General features: G+C 51.5%; 1 protein-coding gene across 4 annotated transcripts in view; it reads right to left on the minus strand.

The window, feature by feature from the left end:
* Window positions 1-410: 410 nt before the first annotated feature.
* ADCYAP1R1 (ADCYAP receptor type I) overlaps window positions 411-20748 on the minus strand; it is a 64412-nt gene continuing 44074 nt past the window's right edge. For 2 of the 4 annotated variants that reach the window (XM_010365072.2, XM_010365071.2), the window contains 4 exons: window positions 19130-19221; window positions 8467-8596; window positions 6923-6964; window positions 417-5323 (listed from right to left, as the gene is read on the minus strand). In XM_010365072.2, the coding sequence (XP_010363374.1) occupies window positions 5135-5323; window positions 6923-6964; window positions 8467-8596; window positions 19130-19221 (453 nt within the window). In that variant the 3' untranslated portion in view covers window positions 417-5134. Of the gene's footprint in view, window positions 5324-6922; window positions 6965-8466; window positions 8597-11606; window positions 11691-19129; window positions 19222-20748 lie in introns of all 4 variants that reach the window. The other 2 variants (XM_010365069.2, XM_010365070.2) reach the window with 2 other exon arrangements.

Consider the following 20748-nt stretch of genomic DNA (forward strand, 5'->3'; position numbering starts at 1 on the left):
AATTGGTTATCTGGTTTGGCTGGGACTGATGGTTCAGAATATCCAGAAGTATTTTAGGGGATGGGATCCTGGAAGCCAAGGATATACCTGTAGTTACCTGGGATGAAATGCTCTCTGCAGTCAAGGTTTTGGGATATCTGGTAGGTACTCCCAAGGTACAGTAGGAAGGTCATGATTTCACTCAGTTTCCATGACCCCTGGAGATCCTTTAAGGCCAAGACTTCTAATTTACTTTTCGAGTTCCATCCTAGGCTCACTCAGGCCCACTCTCATATTTCTCCTTTGGAATCTTAAAGGCCACTGGGCCTTGTATACACTGGATTACTCTGGGATGATCAAATTTTGGGGGTAGTCCTCTCCCCTTCCCCCTCCTCTCCTCCCTTCCCTCCACTTATGCCAAGTTACAGCCACCAGGAAAAATGGCAAAACATTTATTGAGTCATCTACAGTAGTCTGACATTCTTAAAATCCTGGACAAGATTATGAGCACAGCATTAATGGCAGCAGCGGTAGCAGTAAGGTCTGTGGGGCTTATCTTTATTGTGGGAGATGAAACCCAGGCTGGTCCAGCTCCCACGAGTGAGGCAGGAACCATGTCTGAGATGCCAGGGGCTGCACCACTCCAGCCCTGACAGAGGCAAAGCTACAGAAGACAGACATAAGACAAGACACACATGGCCAAGTACAGAAATATCCCAAGACGGTGAGTTCAGGAAAATAAGGAATGGGCACACCAAAATGTCCCAGATCCTTGAAGTTGACTCCCAAGGGCATGGCTGCTCTCACCCATATGGAAGTATCCTCTCTCTGATCCCAACAGAAAACTGAATCAGCTGATGCAGATAAAGCTAGAATTCTGCGTCCATCTGAGCCTTCTGGCCTCCCCCTTACTCCTGATGCTGGTGGTTTTACAAATGGGGCAAAGGTTAACTCAGGAGAGCTCAAAGCAGTAGATAAACAGCAAGGAGTCCCTTCCAGCAGTTTTCATCCCAAGAACAAGCCCACATCTGTGTAGTTTCCAAAATCTTTTCACACACAAGCCATCTCATTTCAACCTTATCCTTGGCCTGTGGGACTAACAATGCCAATGAAGTTCTCCCCATTACTCAGATTAGGAGGCCGAGGCCCAAAGAAGGATCACAGAGCAGGTCGCTAAGTCCAGGTTAAAAAGCAGGTCTCCCCACACCACACTGACTCCATTGCTTCTCCTGCAATAGAGTCCTGGAAAACCATCGGTCACCAGAGCCCCTCTCCTGTGCAAGGTTACATGCGTACTGCATGGAAGCCTTGAGTGTCACATTCTGTTCATGTGCAGGGCTGTGCACAAACTGGTGAGCCATTAACTCATTCAGATTTATAAAATATACTGGATCCCACCATGGTGGCAGGTACCATGCTAGGCTCACATGTATTTTCTCATCAGCCCAATGGGGAGGTTTGACCTATAGATCTCCAAGTTTCCTCCCAGCTTTAGTATTTTGTGAGCCTCCTCAGAGACATATGGAGAATGAGTCAAGGTCAAACAAGCCAGGAGCAAAGCTTGGAGAAGCCCAAGTCCCTACTCCTTGCTCAGGGCTCTTCTAGCTGACTTCCATGGTCCCTGGGCTCAAGGAGGACTTTATGATAAACTATTAATACTTTATGATAATACTAAATGATAAAGTATCAATACTTGCTGGCTTCACTTTGAAGTGGCCATGAAGAGGGCAAGGGACTACTCAAAATAAAAGAGTCCCTTTGAGCTTTCCCTTCCATGAAGAGTGAGGGTCAGATGAGAGAGGTGACTGGGCATCCTTGGCGGGGATTATAGATGCAGGTATTTCTCAAACCTCAGGCTTGGCTCTAGCTCCCTGGCCCTGTTCCACAAAGAACCCAGCTTGGAGGGGGTGGGGTTAGAGAGGAGTCACTGTAGGCCACTGGATGTGTCAAGCAGGGTGACAGAGCTACACACTGGGACAGAGAATGTGGCTTGGACTTAAGTGGGGAGTCATGAAGTCTGCAGTGCTAGGGACCACCACAGAGCCACTGAACCACAGAGCCACCCACATCCTGCACTGGGACCCCCCTCTCTGGCTCCCCGACAGCCTCAGCATCCTTGACTTGGAATCCCATTTCCCCCAGGATAAGTGTCCCTCCCTGACACTGCCTCCCTGCTCCCTGGTTGGACAGTTGTGACAGGGAAAGAGCGATTTCTTCATCCCAAGGATAATTCAGCCTCCCATGGGTGAGTTTTCTCCTTTAGGAGTGCATAGAACAAGAACCCCCTTTCCAGGAATGATCATCAACAGGGGTGGAGTCTGACAAGCCTGCTCCTCCCCAGCCCCACTTTTCCCAAGCCTCTCAAGCTGTCTTCACATGACAGTATTTCTTATCCTTTCCTGGCCAGGCAAATACCACAGTCCTGGGGCCCATTCCAAGTAGATGGCTGGTGTTTAGACAGAGTTCCAGAGATGCGTTGGGCTACATACAAATCATCTAGTCTTGCTGCCCATTTTACAGATTTGAAAACAGAGGGTCAGAGAGGGAAGGGTTTTACACAGACCTTACGCTGTCCCCCTATTGCCTGTGATCTTGAAGGCCAGAACCTCCTGGAACATTGAGAATAAATCAGGTTTATCTGCTTACAAGATTGGCAAAAATTCATTCAGACAGAAAAACCAACCAACCAATAAGAACCCGGAACCTCTATGAGGACACAGGGCCAGGCTCAGGAAGCAGCAGACTGCATGGGGTTCAGGATTGATTTTCTTTTTACTGTTTTGTGATGATGTCTGTATAATGCCAAAGTTTCTTCTTCCACAATGAAACAGACCTGCTGTTGGGAGTGATGATGAATGAATGGGGTCCATCCCCATGGAGCTGCTCCTTGGATCTGGAGGTGGCCACTGGAAGTGGCACCCCACCCCAGCAAGGTATATATGGTTGCATCTATATATCATGCCCAAGGCACCTGTTCAAATATCCATGACCTAATCCTTCCTTCCAGGCCATCAGCTTCCACTATGGTGTCCAAATGGAAGGGACAGAGGGTCCATTTCCAGGAAATGGAAAATAAACAGCATCCTGTCTCCATCCTTCTACACACAGACACACACACACACACACACATTCATCAAAACCTGATATGAGGCACAATGATGCATGCCCTTTTGCCTGCCTTGGCTTTGAACTGGAAAAATCACTTAAGTACAGGGCTTAGAGAAGCATCAGAAGTTGCCTCGTCTCACAAATGGGAAAACTGGAGCCCAGACAGGGAGCATCATGTCCAGTCACAGCAGTCTGAACCCAGCTGGGATAGAGTCTAGTTCCCTGAACCCCAGGCTCCTTCCAAGCAGCCCAGACCCCCTAGCAGTACCGAAAGTGCAAGATGGCCACAGGACCCTTGCGTCAGTGCAGGTGGAGGGGATCATGAGGTCATGTGCAGAAGGACCACTGCACACTCCATGATCAATCTGAGTCGCCAAGCATGCCCAGGAAAGGGCAGGTAGCTCCTTTCTTCCTCTGGTTTTGCCAAAGACCCAGGGACTTACTTGACTGGCCAAGGACACAGAGCTCCTCTCTAAATTACAGCAGCAAGAGCCTTTTCCAGCCACTCTGAAAGCCTCTACAGAAACATTTTCCCAAGTCTCCCAGGCCCCTTCCTCTTTATAAAATGGAGCAACATCCTCCTCCATCCAAAGTCCCCAAGCATTCCAGAACATCATCATGAAACAAGTCCACAAACAGAACTTGGACAGGAGTAATACCAAATGCTGACATGGAATGAGCTAGGCCACACAGGGACCACGTACTCTAGCACTTTTCCTCTGCCTCCCCAGCTGGGCACCACCCTATTGTACATTCTCAGGCTGAGGGTGTGCAACCTGCAGCTGGGGAGCCAGGGCGGGTGGTGGGGAGCAGCCGCCCCATCAGCAGCCACTTCTGTTCCTGGGCATGGTGGGTGTGGCTTCTGCTCCCGACACCCCAGCAGCCCATGGTGAGTCAAGGTCAAGGGCATATAAGGGACATCTTTGCAAAGGTCTCAGAGATTTCAATAGTTGAGTCCAGGCCCGAGGAGCTGGTGTCTGGGGCTCCTCATCATCCATGGGGGTGGGTGTTGAGGAGCCCTGGGCCCCAGACTCGGGTGTAGGTGCTTCAGGATTCGCCAACATCACAGGCAGGCGGCTGGTACATCCTAGTCATGGCTTTGACTTAGGGGAAATGGGGAGGGGACGGCTTAAGGGCTCTCTGTGGTAGGCATGGTTGGAGACATCTTCTGGAAGGCATCCGTGAGAGTGGAAGAGGTGGAAGGGAGGTGACCAGAAGAACCCTGTCCATCTTAAGCTAGGGGTAAAACAATGGAGATGGCAAAGGTTTTCTTCCATGGGCCTCCCAAACTCCATCTCTTTCCCAATCACAGCCACATTTCTGGCTCTCAGCTCCTTTTGGATCAAATGAAAAGCACCAGAACCTTCCCTGACCTGCATACTCTCCACCCAAACTAAAGCCTCTGATGAGAAAAGCCTTGGAGCTGTCCCACTGCCCTGGGACCCAGGAGCTGAGCACCCAGACAACAAGATGCCAGGCAAGTGCCAGCAGGCCTGCACCAAGGGGTGTTCTGGCCACCTGAGCTGGCCCTCTGCTAGGCCTCAGGGACTTGGGTCCAGGACTGAGAAGAGCCCCACGGTGGCATGCACACTTGAGGGGTCACACCCAAAACCAGATGATGGGGCGCTGTTGGGGCAGGTACCACCCCAGCTCCCACAGGCAAGGTCTCTTCAGCCTTAGCTCACAAGGCCTCACAGCTGGGGTCAGGCCATCACTGAGGCTGACCAAGACACAGTGGGGTGGAGCTGAGACCTGACTGGAAGTGAGTGGGGACACTGGGGCAAAGGGGGAAGGGATGGGACAACTTTTCCAAATTTGAGGAGTATTTACATGTCTGGGGTCAGGGGACCACAGTGAGTGGGACCAGTACCAAAACAAGGAGGGGACGATCCCAGTCTGTGCCCTGCCGCCTTCTCCCCCCTCAGGAGCCAAGCTTCCGGCCCAGGGCCTGCCCAAGGGGAGGGAAGAGGCACGAACATGCGTGGGCTGGCGCCTGCCTGCAGTCCCAGCCTGTGGATGGAGGAGAGGAAGAGGAGGGGAGCACGGCTCAGGTGGCCAGATTGTCAGCAGGGAGGCCAGACATGCGGATTTGGGAGCTGCTCTTGCTCAGGATGGAGAGCTGGGTGCCCCCGTTCACCCCACTGCTGGCCAGAGATGGGTGTCGGTGCTTGAAGTCCACAGCAAAGTAACGGTTCACCTTCCAGCTTCGCCATTTTCGCTTGATCTCCGCTTGTACCTGCAGGGAGCAAATTGGACATCACTTCCAGGTGGACATCCTCTCCAGCCTCCAGGCCGTCTGGCCTGGGGCCCTTCCCAGACTGGCACTGCCACCCTCAGCACCCTTCTCCCTCCCCAGTTGCAGCCTGCGGCCTTTAAGGTCTCCAGTGGGGGCTTTTAGCAGCTGTAGGCAGGGGCGCCTCTGAGGAGCTGACCCGAGCAGGCCCTTCCCCTGCCACTTTCTGAGCAAGGCCCTCTAACAGCTTCCTGTTGTTTTCAGGCCAGGCAGAGACTAGTCCATCAGGTCCTTCAAGAAATCTTTAACAAGCAGCCCCACAGGGCAGGTGGATCAGGAAAGGATCCCCACCCTTGGCTGACCAGTAAGAGGGCTACACATTAGAATCACCTGGGAGGCTTTAAAAATTCCAGGTGCCCAGGTCATACCCCAGAACAATTACATCCAAAGCTCTGCACAAGACCCAGACATCATATTGTTTAAAGCTTCCCAGGTGACTCCAATGGGCAGTCAGGGTTGAGAACCATTAAATAATGTACCCCTCTGGGAAAACACACACCCATGTAGCTCTTAGCATGGTGAGTGGGGGCCATGCTGGGTCTCAACCTCCATGTGCCTTTTCAGTCAAGCACCTTTGTGCAGTGCACAGACTGCACAACTGGAAGCAGCGCCTACAGACACCCTCTCCAGTTCCAGCTCCTACTTCCACTGCAAGCTCAGAACAAGCTACATACATGCCCACTTCTAAGCTCTCCTGGCCACTACCTGCAGGGCCCTTTCTGGCTCTCCTTGTCTGTCCTAATCTGATCCTTCTGTAGGTTGTCTGGGTGATCACAGAGCCCAATCTCTTTGTTGCTCAGATGCAAAAGAGGGAGGAGCCTGCCAAGGTGATGCAGCTAAGACCCAAGCACTGGTGCAAAGACTCCCGCCTACTCTCAAATCCATCCTAGCCATTCAGTCCCCACTGCTGCCCCAGCACCTCTGTTTCGGGTTGTGCTCAAGAGTTTCACCCCAACAGGGTACAGAGGGAGCGCCCGAACCACATCTCTGGCAATGGGAGTATTACTAGAAGGTTCCAGGTCTCTCCCTGGGGTCTCTTCCAAATTCTCAGTCTCCCTTTTATCAGGGGACAGTTTGGGCCAGGCTGTCTGGCCAATTAGGGGCAGCCCTGAGTGCTGGGCAGTTCCTGGCTCAGCAGCTGTGCCGAGCACAGCCTCATGGCCTGTAGGTCCTATGTCCTGTGCCCCAGGCTTCCTCATTGTCAATTCTTCCTCACCATGGAGTGTCTTATGGAGAGGACCCTCCCAGGGAGATCTGCACACAGCAGAGCTGACACTTTTACCAGGAGCTTTGCTCTTCAGGTGGGGCCTTGGCTGCACGGCTAGCAAAGTGGGACAGATTCCAGCACAGGGTGTGGGTATCAGGAGGTCCTGGCACCACACAATGTCAGAAGCTGTGTGACCAGCCCCTCCTCTCAGCTCTGGGAACCTGGCAGAGTCCTCTCTGGGGAGTCAGTCCCATGTGGCCGACAGGTGGCTCCCCTGTCTGCTTCCCAGAAAGCCCCACTTCCACTGCCAAGAAGCCAGAGGGCCAAGGTCTTACCTCGCCATTCAGAAAACAGTAGAGAACAGCCACCACAAAGCCCTGGGAACAGAGAAAGTAAGCCTGAGGATGCTAGCAAAGGACTTTCTGAAATGCTGTGTGGGGCATGGAGGGGGTGACTCTAGGAAGCAGAAATACACCATGATGTGGATAGGGGCACCTGCCCAGGGATCTGGGATAAGATGGGACAGTTCTACTCTACCAAGATGGGCACACCCATGAGGCCACGTGGCTAGTGGGCAAGTCCTATCCCACAGATTCTAGCTTTGGATCTCACATTCCCTTGTTCAAATCCTTCCCATTCCCAAAGGCCAGCTTTACCCCACTTCCTATAAGAAGCCTTCCCTGAATGCCCTAGAATTTCTCTTGGCTCCTAACCAGCCTGCAGGCTTCTGAGGGTAGGACCCCTCCAGGACAGAACAGACCTGTGCCATCCTTGTCCACCATCGGCCCTCCCTGGGCCATCTCCCCAATCTGCCCTCCCTGGGCCAGATACTGTCATACACAGCAATGCGGAACACCATGCAGAGTGAGTACTTGGCACAGCGTATGCACTTAGCTGTTCTCTATATATTCTTTAAACTTACACTGAAAAAGCAGGAGCATTTTCTTGAATGCTGCAAATTAGTTCCTTGCAATCTCTGTGCCCTGTGCTGTTGCTTGAAGGTGTTGGAAGAATGATAGCTCAAGGACCCCAGAACTGGTCAGCGAGCACAGAGACAGGAGCCCTGGGCTCTGACTCCTGGGCCAGGGCTTTGTCTATGAGCCCATGAGGCCAGTCTCAGATGAGACCCATGGCCAGTCTCACCAGACTAAGAACCTGGGCCAGGTTAAATGGCCTTGAATTAAAATGGTGGAGGAGATCAAGTCCGATCTGGAGATTAATTTTCTGACCATTAAGATCAAATCCTAATTCAAACAGCTGGCTTAGGGAGAGGCACTCTATCCCCAGATACTCCAGAGCTGCCCCTGCCTACATCCGCCCACTGCTGCTCCCGCCTGCTCATTTCCTCACCGTGATTCACCTAGCCCCTTACTCATTTCCAGTCCATCCAGTCCTTCCTCCAGGCACAGAGGCAGCATTCTGTTCACCCTCTCATCCCCTCACTCACTCATGCCTGTTTGCTCATGCACTTGTGCAGCTCACTGGGCTCTCTGCGGCCAGGCCCTGTACTGGGGACCTATAGGTGGGTAAGACAGAACTCAAGGGGTACATGGCCTAGAAAGCTGAAGTCAGGATGTGGACACACTGGGTTCTTGAGGACACTCCACCCTGCACCCCAGGCTGCTGGGAGGTGCCATCTCAGGTCACCCAGGGTGAGGGTCAGGAGTGGGGGCAGCTGGTTCAGGATACTCAGATGCAGTGATGGGCAGACACCAGTGTGTCTTCTTACAGGAGCCCTGAGGGTAGACAGCAGACAGGGCTCCCTCATCACCTCTACTCTAGTACTCATTTCACAGTCTAGGTTAAAGAGCCTCCAGCACCACCTGCCGGTGAGCAACTGGCTCCCAGTGAGTTCTGCCTCCCCACGCGCCACACCTACCTGGAAGGAGCCCAGCCCCAGCTCAAACACGAGTCTTTCCCTTTTGCTGACGTTCTCTGGGGAGAAGGCGAATACTGTGTAGTGGATTCCGAATAGTGGGATGAGCAGCAGGGTGGACCGGGCCAGCCGCCTGTCGGGAGAAAGCAAAACATCTGTGCTGGGGTCTTCCAGGGCTCAGGGCCAGACCCACAGAGGACAGAGAACTCAGCCCCAGTCCCTTATTCTCCCTCCGAGCTGGGGCCCGTGTCCACAGACCCCTCAGCATTCTCTCCCAGTGCAAGTGGCCTGGGCTGCCAGGACTCTCTGGGACATTGTGGGGAGACATCCCCAGTCTGCAGGGCACCCAGTCAGCAGCCTGTAGAGCCACTAAAAATGTGCACACGATTTACAGGGACCCCTTGGGTGACGTGCAAAACCCTCGGGAAAAGCAAAGTCAGGGCAAAACACAGGGATCAGACTGAGAAGCTTGAGGGAAATGCTGGGTCCTCAGGCAGAGCAGCCGCTCTCCTGTTCCGGAAGAAAGCTCTTTGTGCCTGAAAGAAGCAGTTCTCGAAAGGCCACAGAGACAGTTGGCTTTTCAGAGTCTGGGGCTAGCCCGGACACTCACCAAGTGATGGGGAGGTGCTGATGACAGGGAGGGAGGGAAGGCTCAGTGAGGGGACCACAGAGGAAGAAACTCGGGAGGGATTCTAGGAGGACCTTACTGACCCTGGGCATCGGCAATCTCCAACTGGGCAGGAGGAACCTGCTGCTGGGAAACTGAGTCAAAGGTGGAGGAGAATGCTCTGAAGTGGGCCAGGCAGGGAAGGAAGGGCTGGAGGACTGCAGTGCTTCCTGAGGCAGCTCTCCCGGGGTTCCCCTGCCTGCCTCTGGCCCTAGGCTGACAGCAGGGTGGGGCTCCGTTCTGAAGGCACAGGGCCACAGAAGCCCACAGCTAGGACACTGGGACCATGTGCACTTGTGGGTCCTGCTCTATGGGGGTGCTCCCAAGGGTTCCCCCAGAGTGGGCACCCTGGCTCCCTGTGGGTCTAACCAGAGAGTCCAGCTCTGCCCTGCAGATGCGGCCTCCCCCACATCTGCATCCGGCCCGGCTCCTCCAGAGAATCAGCCTCCCCAGCTCCCGGCAGAGCTAAGTCCCCCGGGGTGGACAGCAGGCATGAGGCAGTCATTTGATTTGGGGCAAATATACTACGTGTCCCTCTCTCCCTCATCCAGCCTTTCTGGGAGAGAATGTTCTGTTGAACATGGGAGCTCCAGATCTCTAGAGAAGCCGAACTCGGGGTCTGTATGAGGCCCTTGACTTCGTAGCTTACACTAAGAGAGGAGAAGGAAGGAAGGAGGAGACACAGTGGGAGGAGGAGCAGCCTGAGGAGATCTTCAGGCAGAGGAAGCTCAGCCCGGAAAGGAAGAGGACAGTGAGTGTGGGTGCCCACCCCTTCCCACCCTGCTCATAAACAAGGGCCAACAGGATCCGAGCAGGTCCCTGCTGAGCCCGGATGCGATCCTGACCAGTCCATCCTTCCAGCCTTCCTCTTATCTGTCTGTCTTTGACTGTGACTCCCTGAAGGTGGGAGTGGTGCCTCATTTATCTGGGGCAGGGAGCTGACACTGGGAAAATGCCTGTTCCATGAAGAAATCCATGTGGCACACAGGCCTAGAATGAGAGCCTCAGCATCCTCAAAACAATTATCTCTTGGGCGCTCGGGTCTTGTTCATCTCTGGTTATCCATACCTGGCACCAGAAGGCAACAGGGGGTGCTTGTAGAAGGAATGAAAGTCAAAAATGCAGAGGAAAATGGCCAGAAACACAGGGACATGGATGTCTTGGGGACTCCTCGGTGGCCCTACCTATAGGGGCTACTTTTAAAAAGATGTCTATTGAAGGAGTTCAGGAAAGGAAGCTGGCCCCAGAACATGCCTGTGGCCCCTGCCTTCCTCCTCCTGGCCTCCATCCCCACAGGTGGGACCATTTCCAAGTACCTGTCCCTGTAGTCTGAAAAGGGCCCTGGAAACCAAGAAGTCAAATCTCTCCAGCTTCCATGGTGGCATTACATGGGATGGATTCAGAGTGTGAGAAACAGTGACGCTTCAGGCCTTTCCCAGCCACAAGGTGGTGCAGTGATAGTAGTGAGGGCATTCCACAGCACAGTCCAAGGGCAACACCTTCCCTCCCCGTCAGCCCTACACAGCCCCAGAACAGTCAGGGACTTCTGCTGAGGAGCCAGGGCATCCCAGTGGCCACTTTGGCAAATGGGGCAATAGGGACAGATAAGGGGTCTCTAGAGCCCAGCGTTCTGGGACTGTGCTTCTAAGCTAACCGAGGTCTTGGGACAGAAACATATGATGTGAGCCACTACCCATAATGACACGGGGACTAAGCCTCTGTCCTCCTGCCCTGAGGAGCCAGCAATGGGCAGAAGAATCCTAAAATACCAAGAAGGGCATCAGAGATGCCCAAATTACAGTGGGCTGCCCAGGGGGACAATGGCACCCTGAGTAAAAGGCATGTCCAAATTGAGTCTGATATTCCAGCCAGAGACTCCTTAGGGCAAAATGCTTGGGATTCTCTGGGTTCAAATCCTCCCTCTGCCAGTTAGCGGTCCTTGAGTGAGTGACTTAATCCCTCAGCACTTCAGTTTTCTCATCTGTAAAATGGTGATGACACAAGGACCCAGCTCATCGAATTGTGGGGATTGAGTGAGTTAATGCTGACTCACACACAAAGTGCTATGGACACTGGAGTGGAGTTCCCTGCCCTGTGCAGGGGAAGGTCTATATGAACTGAGGCTCTAAGACTCTTGGAAATAATTTTGCAGTTGAAAACACTGAAGCTCAGAGAAGGTGGGGACTGAGGAAGGCCACACACCAGGCAGCAGCGGCAGAGAACACGGGGGTGCTGCCTCCTCAGGAAGCACTCACAATGGCCGTAGGTCCATCCCCATGCCCTGCACACCCACCCCATGACCATGAGGCTGCAGAGAACTCACAAGACACACAGACACCAACATGCAACAGCCGGGAATGGGTTGGGCCTGGGAGGCACAGGCTGGCTCTCCACTCTCCTCCAGCAGCGGCAGTGGCAGCATGCGTCCCCCACCCCTCCAGGATTCCCGGCCACAGCGTCGGCCACGCACACTTACAGAGTAATGGTGGACAGTTCTGACATCTTGCAAGAGTGCTGCTGAGCCCGCTGTGGCTTGCAGTAGCATTTCTGCACGCAGCTGCTGGGTGTGACAAGATTAGCACTTCTGTCAGCTGGGGGGCACCAGGCAGCGAAGAAACTCAGTTTACAGGTTAGGCAGAAAAGAAGAGGGTATGGAGACAGGGCCAGGGCAGTCACATGGAGGAGAATGAGGGAGCCAAGGGCCAAGACATGGGCAACTCTGGACAGAGAAATGCACGCCTATATGTGGACATGAGTGTGCATGGCCGCACACACACACACGCATTCACACTCACACTGGGACCACTGATAGGTGAGTGGGCTTAGAGGGTGTGTATCTGGAAGGTGGCCTGGGCTAGGTCTCACACAGGGAGTTAGGGCTGCCTCCAGAGTTGGCTCCAAGCTTAAGAGCCCAGCCTCGTCGAGGTCCCACTCAACAAGATGAGAGTTGGAAGCTCACATTGCGGACCTTCTGCACTGTCTAGCACAGGCAACCTGAGCCTCTCATCAGGCCAGTTCTGGGCTTGGCTGTGAAGGTCAACTTGGGTGTCCATCCACTGGTCTTTCCCCTCTACCCTCTCCCTCTCCTCTGGTCCACAGCTTCCTCCCTCTGAGACCCCAGCAACTCAGAATCAGCACATACACAGGGGACAGAGGTAAGTCAGATTGAATGGATTGTTAATTCATCCAGACCTAAACTATTCCAATATGACAGCCACTACCCATATGTGGCTATTTGAATTTAAATTAATCAAATTAAAAACCCACATCCTCAGTTGTTCTGGTCACATTTTAAGGGCTCAACAGCCACATGGAGCTAGTGGTTTTCATATCGGACAGCACAGATATAGGACATTCCCATCACTGCAGGGAGTTCTCAGGGACAGTGCTGGGCTGGACTTCTTGATAAAAGTTCAACGGGCAGGGGCTGAAGACTGAGAGGAGTGCCTTTGGGCACGGCCCCATGGCTTTCAGAAACAAACCACTTCAAGGAGGGGGGCCCAGGCTGCAATCTCGCTCTACGCTTTCCTGGGTGGACCCAGGACTTCTGTCTCCTCAGGGAGGTCTCAGGCTGACTCTCTGTCTCCAGTCTACCATGGTCCTGCTTGGACTTGGGCTGACACAAGCCATGAACACTTTCTCCTTCTCTCACAGATGTGTCAGGATAGATGATGAGCTGTATCATCTTCTCAGATTGCAGAAGGGTTGCTACTTTGCTAACTCTCCTCAGGTACCACATGGCTCTGAGGCTCCTCGTGCTGGTCAATGAATTAATAAATCAGATTGGACCTCATGCAAATGAGGACAGCTACAGAGACCACACCCTTAGCATTCAGGATCTGCCTTGTGTGATTCCAGTTCTTTAAGAGTAAGCCTGAAGGTACCTGACAGGTGGTGATGTGTCATTTCGCTGAGGCCAGAATTTGTGTCACACACCTCCAAGATGGGGCAAACCCAGGTCCCCCCCACATCTGTGCATAATGGATTTGGGGTTCCCATTCAATAAACAGCACCATTCAATTCACACTACACTGTGAGGTGGGAACTACAGATCCCCTTTTCCAGAAGAGGAATGCTGAGGTTTGGTTTGATGCTTTGCTACTCAGACTGCCACCCCCAGACCATCAACACCAACACCACCTGAGAGCTTCTTAGAAATGCAGAATCCTACGTGCCACCTCAGACCTGTGGTCAGAATCTGCATTTTAACTAGATCCCTGGGAGATCCACATGCATGCCAAAGCTTGAGAAGCACTGTTAGGAGGTATTCATCTACCTGAGAAGTTTCTTCATGATTCCTCAATGAATGTCAAAGGTCTATTCACACACATACAAAGAGACAGACTCAAATAAGTATGTTTTTCTCAATAATTAGAGGAGCTTAACTGGGTATACAGAAATGGTACCTATTCTATTCTTCAAATTTATTATGTACCTTGCCCTAGCTGAAAAGTTGGTTAGTCTCAGGCTGGGCGCAGTGGCTCACGCCTGTAATCCCAACACTTTGGGAGGCCGAGGCAGGTGGATTGCCTGAGTTCAGGAGTTTGAGACCAGCCTGGGCAACATGGTGAGACCCCATCTCTACTAAAATACAAAAAATTAGCCAGGTGTGGTGGCAGGTGCCTGTAGTCCCAGCTACTTGGGAGGCTGAGGCAGGAGAATCACTTGAACCCAGGAGGCAGAGGTTGCAGTGAGCCGAGATCACGCCACTGCACTTCAGCCTGGGAAAGAGAGCAAGACTCTGTATCTAATAATAATTGGTTATTCTCTCCTATGGCCAGTGACCCCTCAACCTTGGCTTGGGTAAACCACAGAAATCAGGGTCCAGGAGACCCCCCCAACTTCAGCTGTTGCTTCCTACATGCCAAGCTTAAACCTTCACCCCAAATTCTGAAGTTCTCCTCTGCAGTCCTGCTTTCTTTAGCTTCAAGATTGTTCCTGTCCCTCTTGGACCCTAGATGTTTCTATGGTAAACACAGACTCCTCCGATTTTTTTCAGGTTTTTTTTGAAAGTATTCCAAAGACCATTTAGTGACAAGTTCCTGGGAAACTCTGCACCTGGTGAAGTTGTGTGGCACTGATGGGGGTCGGGGAGGACAGATCAAGGAGCAGCTTGGGGGAGGACTGACCCTGGAGGGCTCTTGAAGGAGACGAGTCTAAGGAAAAGTCTTTCCCCAAACCTTCAATGGCTCTGCACAAAAGCACTCATGGAAAAGAAAAAGAACAAATAGCGCAGGAAAGCCAGAGATGGGGCGGGAGACAGAAAGATGTCAGAATCTCTGAAAAGTCACAATTAGGGAAAAGGGAAAATAAATTAAGTCAGGCAAAAGAGATGAACCTAGACTGGTTGATGCGATAAACTCTGAGTTGGATCCAAAAGAGACTAAAAGCTCAGGCAAGGGTGTTGGGTCAGGAGAGCAGAGCAGCCTGACTCAGAAAGTGGGAGACCTTATCACAGGTGCATGACCCACCCCCACGTCTGCCCGTCAGAGAGCCTTGGCCTCCAGGACTGGCTCCGCCACAGCTTCACTGTGTGTCCGCAGGAAGGTCACAGCCATTTCCATGTCTCGGCACTCACATCTGTCAGCCAGGGATCCAGCACACGGTTTCTATGAGGCCCAAACTCCAGAAATGCTTCCGCAGCTGTTGTGTGCAGGGCTGGCTGGGCTACAGCCCTGGGAAACACCCAAAGAAACGCTAGACAGAGACACCTGCAGGGAGCCCTTTGCAGGCAGCATCCCTTTCTTCTTCACATCTGCAGTCCTAGGGATCAATGTGGTGCTGGCCACTTGGTGGTCCACAGAATGTGGTGGACTGAGCTGATCACACTCCATAGGGTCTCTCGTGATACTAAGATGCTATGCCACCCCCAGAGCCCTGCCCAGTCCCAGAAGTACTCCCTACCACACTGGCACCCCACTAGCAGCACAGCTCACAGATCCTGGGAACTTCCTACCCACCACCACCTCCTCCCCAACCACAAGGACGAGCCACCCCTCCACACTCCCGGCCAGCCCAGAGGGGTCCCAGCTGGGAAGTCTGGGCACCCTAGCTCAGGGTTTTGCTCAGCCACTGACTGCTGGGTCATCTTAGGTGATGCTATTTTCCTTCTCTGGACCTCAGTTTCTCTGTCTGCAACATGAGGGTAACAATTCCCTGCTGCCGGCCCCTAACATGAACTTTGAGGATCGGGTGCTCCTCGGCAGGGGAGGAGGTGCTGTGGAAGTGTAAGATGGAGGCTGTGTGAGCTGGAAGGCTCTGGCTATGGAGGAAGCCCCTAGACTGAAAGCTGCCTGGCTGCACATGCCTGGCCCCGGCACAGCCATCTCCAGAGATGTGTGCATCCTCCCCAGTGGGGCCAAAGAGACCCCATGGGAGTACAGATGGGTTTTCCCTCCTCCACCTAAGCTGCAGCTTCCAATGCTTGTCTTCCAGGGAGGAGGCCCCTGCAATGAAGCCGCTCACTTCAAGGCAGGGGGTGGAGGCTCTCCCCGAACAGTTAATGTCTACCCTGGAAGCCTCACCTCTCCCCTTTCTGAACCAGTTACCTGCTCACAGAGGTCAACTCCAGCTAACCCTGACCTACCTGAGGCTGAGTGCCAACCCCCGCTGAGGGCTAAGCCCTAACCCCCTCACCCCTGCCCCAGACCAAGTTGACCCTGAGCACATGCTGAGCCCTGACCCAGCCCCTGATGCCCACTTCCCAAGTCCTGTCCCCAGCCACTCATCCTACCAGGAGCATCAGTCAGAGAGGATGAGTGGCTCAGTGCCATCATCCCCCTGCAGAGGTCCCAGACCCCAACAGGTGCTTCTGAGGCTGGGTCAGGAACACCGTCTTGGTCTATGGAGGACAAACCCTTATCACCTGAGCAGCTGGAACCAACCTACAGGAAAGGGAGTGAATGCTGGTCTGAGGACACAGGCAGGGGGTCCTCTTGGGCTTTCTTGGGGACTCGCGGGCTTAAATTTGTTCTGGAAACAAGAGGAAAAAACCGGAGAGCTGTTGTGGGCAGATCTGAAGGGGCTTTTCGGCCCCACACATAACTCTGGTACCCCAGGGGACTCTGGCACAGCCCTGGAATCTCCCTCTCCTCTCAATCCCTGCCCTCTCACCTCCCCTGAGTCTGGCATTCTCCCCTCCTCCCAGTGCAGACACCTCCCAGCTCAAAGCCAGCTCTGCCAAGCACTCTGGGCTGAGGGGGCTTTCACACAGGCTAGAACCCACCAGGGGCCTCTTCTTCCAGGAAGCCTAATTTTGTACACTTGTTTAATGCTACCTTTTCATCTGTGCATTCCTTGAGGACAGGGATGATGGTGCTGTCAAGCTTGGGGTGAAAGGCCTGCCCGCACCATAGCCATGGCATCCTCCTTCCTCCTGGATTCATGTCACTTCACTGATAACTAGTTCCCTCAGCTGTAACATGGTGATTCTATTTGACAGTGGCTTACCTATTCCACCAGATTCGCTGGATGTTTGCGGGTATTAAATGTGCATGGATGTGGTCATGAGTATTTCCAAGTGACCTACAGCTCTTAGCAGTGTGGTCAATTGGATTACTACTCACATTGGCCGACAGGGTCTCCTTGACCCTGTCACTCAAACATGCTGCTGGACTGAATGGGATCAAGCTGATCCCCTGTCCTGTGTGGGCACTCCCACTTGGCTCACAGACTTCATCCATCTGAGTTTTTTTTTAATCATGGGCACTCAAGACTAGCAGAGGTTTGGCTTTCTCTAAAAAAAAAAAAAAAAAGGATTTGCTGAGATTGCAAAGCGATTTTTTTTTAATGCCAGAAGCAAACCAACTAGCTGGATCTTTAAATGTCCCAGATTAATACAGTACTTAAATGTATAAACCATGTGCTAATTACAAGTAGCCCTTATCTATGGATTAGGAAGACCTAACAAGACTCAAGGCTCCTGGTGTGTGGAGAACCTGAAACCTTGGCTCACACTTCTTTCCCACCAGGCCCTGGGGATTCTTGCTGCCCAAAGCAGAATGTCTGAACTAGCAAAGTGTGTTCAGGGTTCAGTAGGGTATCCTATTTAGTATGGAAAGCTGAGAGGACCCCCCAGAGAAGAGGTTGGGGGCCCTCAGTAGAAGAACAAATCCTACCAGGAAGGGGAGGAAATCAAGACCACTAGAGCTCAAATGAGAGATGAGGTTGACTTAGCTCCCTGCCAGCTTCAAATATGGGAGACAACTGTCAGTGTGTGACCCGATCCACACCCAAGCAGGAGAAACTGAGGCCAGACACAAGGGCAGTGTCCAACACTAGACAGGAGATGAGGTGAGCAGCGGGGCCCTATTTTGCGAATCCTTGAGATGAAGGCAGGAATGATATATCTAGGGCAGGTTATGTAGTAGCAGAGGGCTGGCCTCCCACCCCACAGTGCAGGGCCTCTAAGACTTTATGATTTATATTGATGAATAATTTTCTACTACATAATATACACATATAAGCAAGAATTGGTAAAAACTAGCAAAAACATGAAAAAAAAAACAGTAAAAGGATAGCAAAAAAAAAGCACTTTTTCCAATGTGAGGTAATCATTGCATAGGCAGAAAAAACCTGGCTGAACACCTCAGGCCCTGTGCTAGTCCCCCACCCCTGAGGAAGGGTTTCACATGGGGAGGTCCCCAAGCTGAACAGATTGACAGACCAAGAGCAAGCTCCGCCTCCCTAAGGAAGCCTCAAGGAGCCTTAGGGAAGGATCTGGGATTTGGTCTCTGAGCAGTTCCTGCCTCTTCCCCCTAGGAGAATGACTGAGGAAGGGGGCCCTAGGGGAGCCCTGTACTGGGATCTCTCACTGTCCCACTTGTCATCTACAGGGCAGCCATCAAGGTTGTGACCCCAGGTTGGGGTCTCTGATGAAGGCAGTACCATGCTCCCAGTGACGCACCCAGTGAAGATACCTCAGCTCCTCCTCACTTGCTTTCTTCTGAAGGAGCAGAGGAAGCCACACATAGGGCTTTTGCCTTACCAGCAGACGGACCCCAGGGACTGCCCTCAGAACCAGAGTGTGCCCATCCGCCCCCCCAGCCAACCACAGGGGACTACCAACCTTCCTCCCCAGCATCAGAAATGTCCTCATACCCCACACACCCAGCTGGTCATGTTCCCATTCACAAGGCCAGAGATGGGAGGTGGAAGGTGCTCTGTCTGATTTCAGAATGAGACAGGGCGGAGAGACGTGGGAGAGGGCAGGCAAAGATAGGCTGTTAGGGACATGACTGCAGAAATACTTCTTGCAAATCAAGTGGTCAGGGAAGTGGAGAAAGCCCTACGCTCTATGGTAAGAAGCTGCCCTCTAACCCAATAATCCCCAAACACTCAGATGTTCATGGGAAAGGAAGGAGTTGAAGAAATAAGACCACATGCAGAGGTAGAGCTGCCCTCAGGGCCAGTGGAGGAAATAAAGTACCCCCCTTCCAACACCCAGACCAGTGAAAATGTGTCCACCTGACTCCCTAGTGGGAACTGGGCAACTTCCACAGTCTGGGCTGGGGTGGGAATATCAGGCAACTGTGTATCAATGGTATTCATGAGCTTCCCACAGAACCAGGAACCCCAAAGGAAATTCAACTTCTAAACAACCAAGAACCTACCTCCCTTAAGAAATCTGGTGTTTTCCATCTTGACTCCTAGTCAGTCTCTCTGTCAGGCATGCGCTCTCTCGCTCTCGCTCTCTCTCTCTCTCTCTCTCTCTCTCTCTCTCTCTCTCTCTCTCTCTCTCTCCCTCTCCCTCTCCCTCTCCCTCTCCCTCTCCCTCTCTCTTCCTGCCCATCCATATCATGGTCATGCAGCTGAGAAGCTCCTGGGTTTGCTTAATGCTGGAAGGGCAACTATATTAAAGGCTGTTTAATCAGAAGAAGATCTGCAAATGCCGATGCTAGGTCACCCTATCAGCAAAGCACAGGCCTTCTGCCTGTGACCTGAATGCAGGGCCCGCGCAGCTGTCAGAAATGGCTGTGGCATCCACACAATGGTACTTACAAGTAGATGCTGGACTCATTGCCTCCCATGTCTGGAGACTGAAGTTTCTGCACAAGGATGACGATAATGCCAATAAAAAGCACAAAGTTAACCTGAGGAGCAAAAAAAAAAAAAAAAAAGCAAATGGACATGATTCTGGGCAAAGACTTTCTATACCTCTGCCTCAGCATAGGCTATTATTCCTCCAGCAGGACCCTCCCCCACCTAGTCAAGATCCCATCTACACTTTTAATCCAAGATGGCGGCATGATAACTCACATTTATCTCTCCAGCCTCCCACAGTATCATTGAAATGAAGGAAGAGATAGAAGAAAAAGAATTCCATAGAAGTACGGGAAATAGGAAAGGACATCATGAGTAAGTCAGAAAAGTAAACCATTTCTAAAAGAGAAAGAGAAAACAAGATCAAGGTGATGGGAAAACTACAGCCCAAAAGAGATAAAGTAAGGCTATTGCAGAAGTGAGAGTTGTTCTTTAGAGAAATTCCAAGTTTAGAGTCATCAAATATGGGGAACCAGAATGGACAGCCATAAGCATTGCTAATTAAAGGGCTGCCTGGGAGTGGCAATAGTAGCATTGCCTTCAGATAAAGACTGGGGACAAAAGCTTCCTCAACAAAGTAGGAAGCTATGTGAACAGTCACAAAGGAGGAGGAAGGGGAGCAAAGAAACAGAAACAAGGCACAATGACAGGCCTACACAGGACTACACAATATCCTTCGGGCGTAGCCAAAGCAGCCCTTGGAGAAGAAAATGAAGAGCCAAAAACTAACTGATTAAAAAAATAACAAATACTGGAAAACACTTAAGCATTCAAATCAAAAGCTAGGGAAAGATTACCACAAATGTAACTTATACAAGAAAGAAATTAATAATTATAAAAAATTATCAGAAAGAAATAAGAAAAAATAGGAGAATTGATCAATAAAAATAAAGTTTTATTTTGGCTATTATCTTGTTTGTTGGTTTTTACAGATAAATTGAATGACAAAGCCTGTTCCATGAGGGCAGGATTCTATCAGTCTTGTTCTCTGCTACATGCCCAGTTTGATCAGTGTCTGAAGTTTACAAAAATAAGTAATGGGGAAAGGATTCCCTATTCAGTAAGTGATTCTGGGATTGCTGGTTCACCATATGCAGAAGAGTGAAACTGGACCCCTTCCTTACACCATATTCAAAATTTAACTAAAGATGAATTAAAGACTTAAAGGTAAGACCTCAAACTATAAAAGTCCTAGAAGAAAACCTAGGAACCACCATTCTGGACATAGGCCTTGGGAAACAATTTATTGCTTTCTCCTCAAAAGCAATTGCAACAAAACCAGAAATTGACAAGTGGGACCTGATTAAACTAAAGAACTTCACAGCAAAAGAAACTGTCAACAGAGCAAACAGACAACCCATAGAATGGGAGAATATATTTGCAAACTATGTATCCAACAAAGGTCTAATATCCAGCATCTATAAGGAACTCAATTCAACAAGCAAAAGACAAATACTGTTATTAAAAAGTGAAAAAAGATATAAACAGATACTTCTCAAAAGAATATGTACAAGCAGCCAGCAAACATATGAAAAAATGCTCGACATCACTAATCATCAGAGAAATGAGAATCAAAA

The sequence above is a fragment of the Rhinopithecus roxellana genome, chromosome 6 (assembly GCF_007565055.1).
Source record: "Rhinopithecus roxellana isolate Shanxi Qingling chromosome 6, ASM756505v1, whole genome shotgun sequence".
Lineage (NCBI taxonomy): Eukaryota > Metazoa > Chordata > Mammalia > Primates > Cercopithecidae > Rhinopithecus > Rhinopithecus roxellana.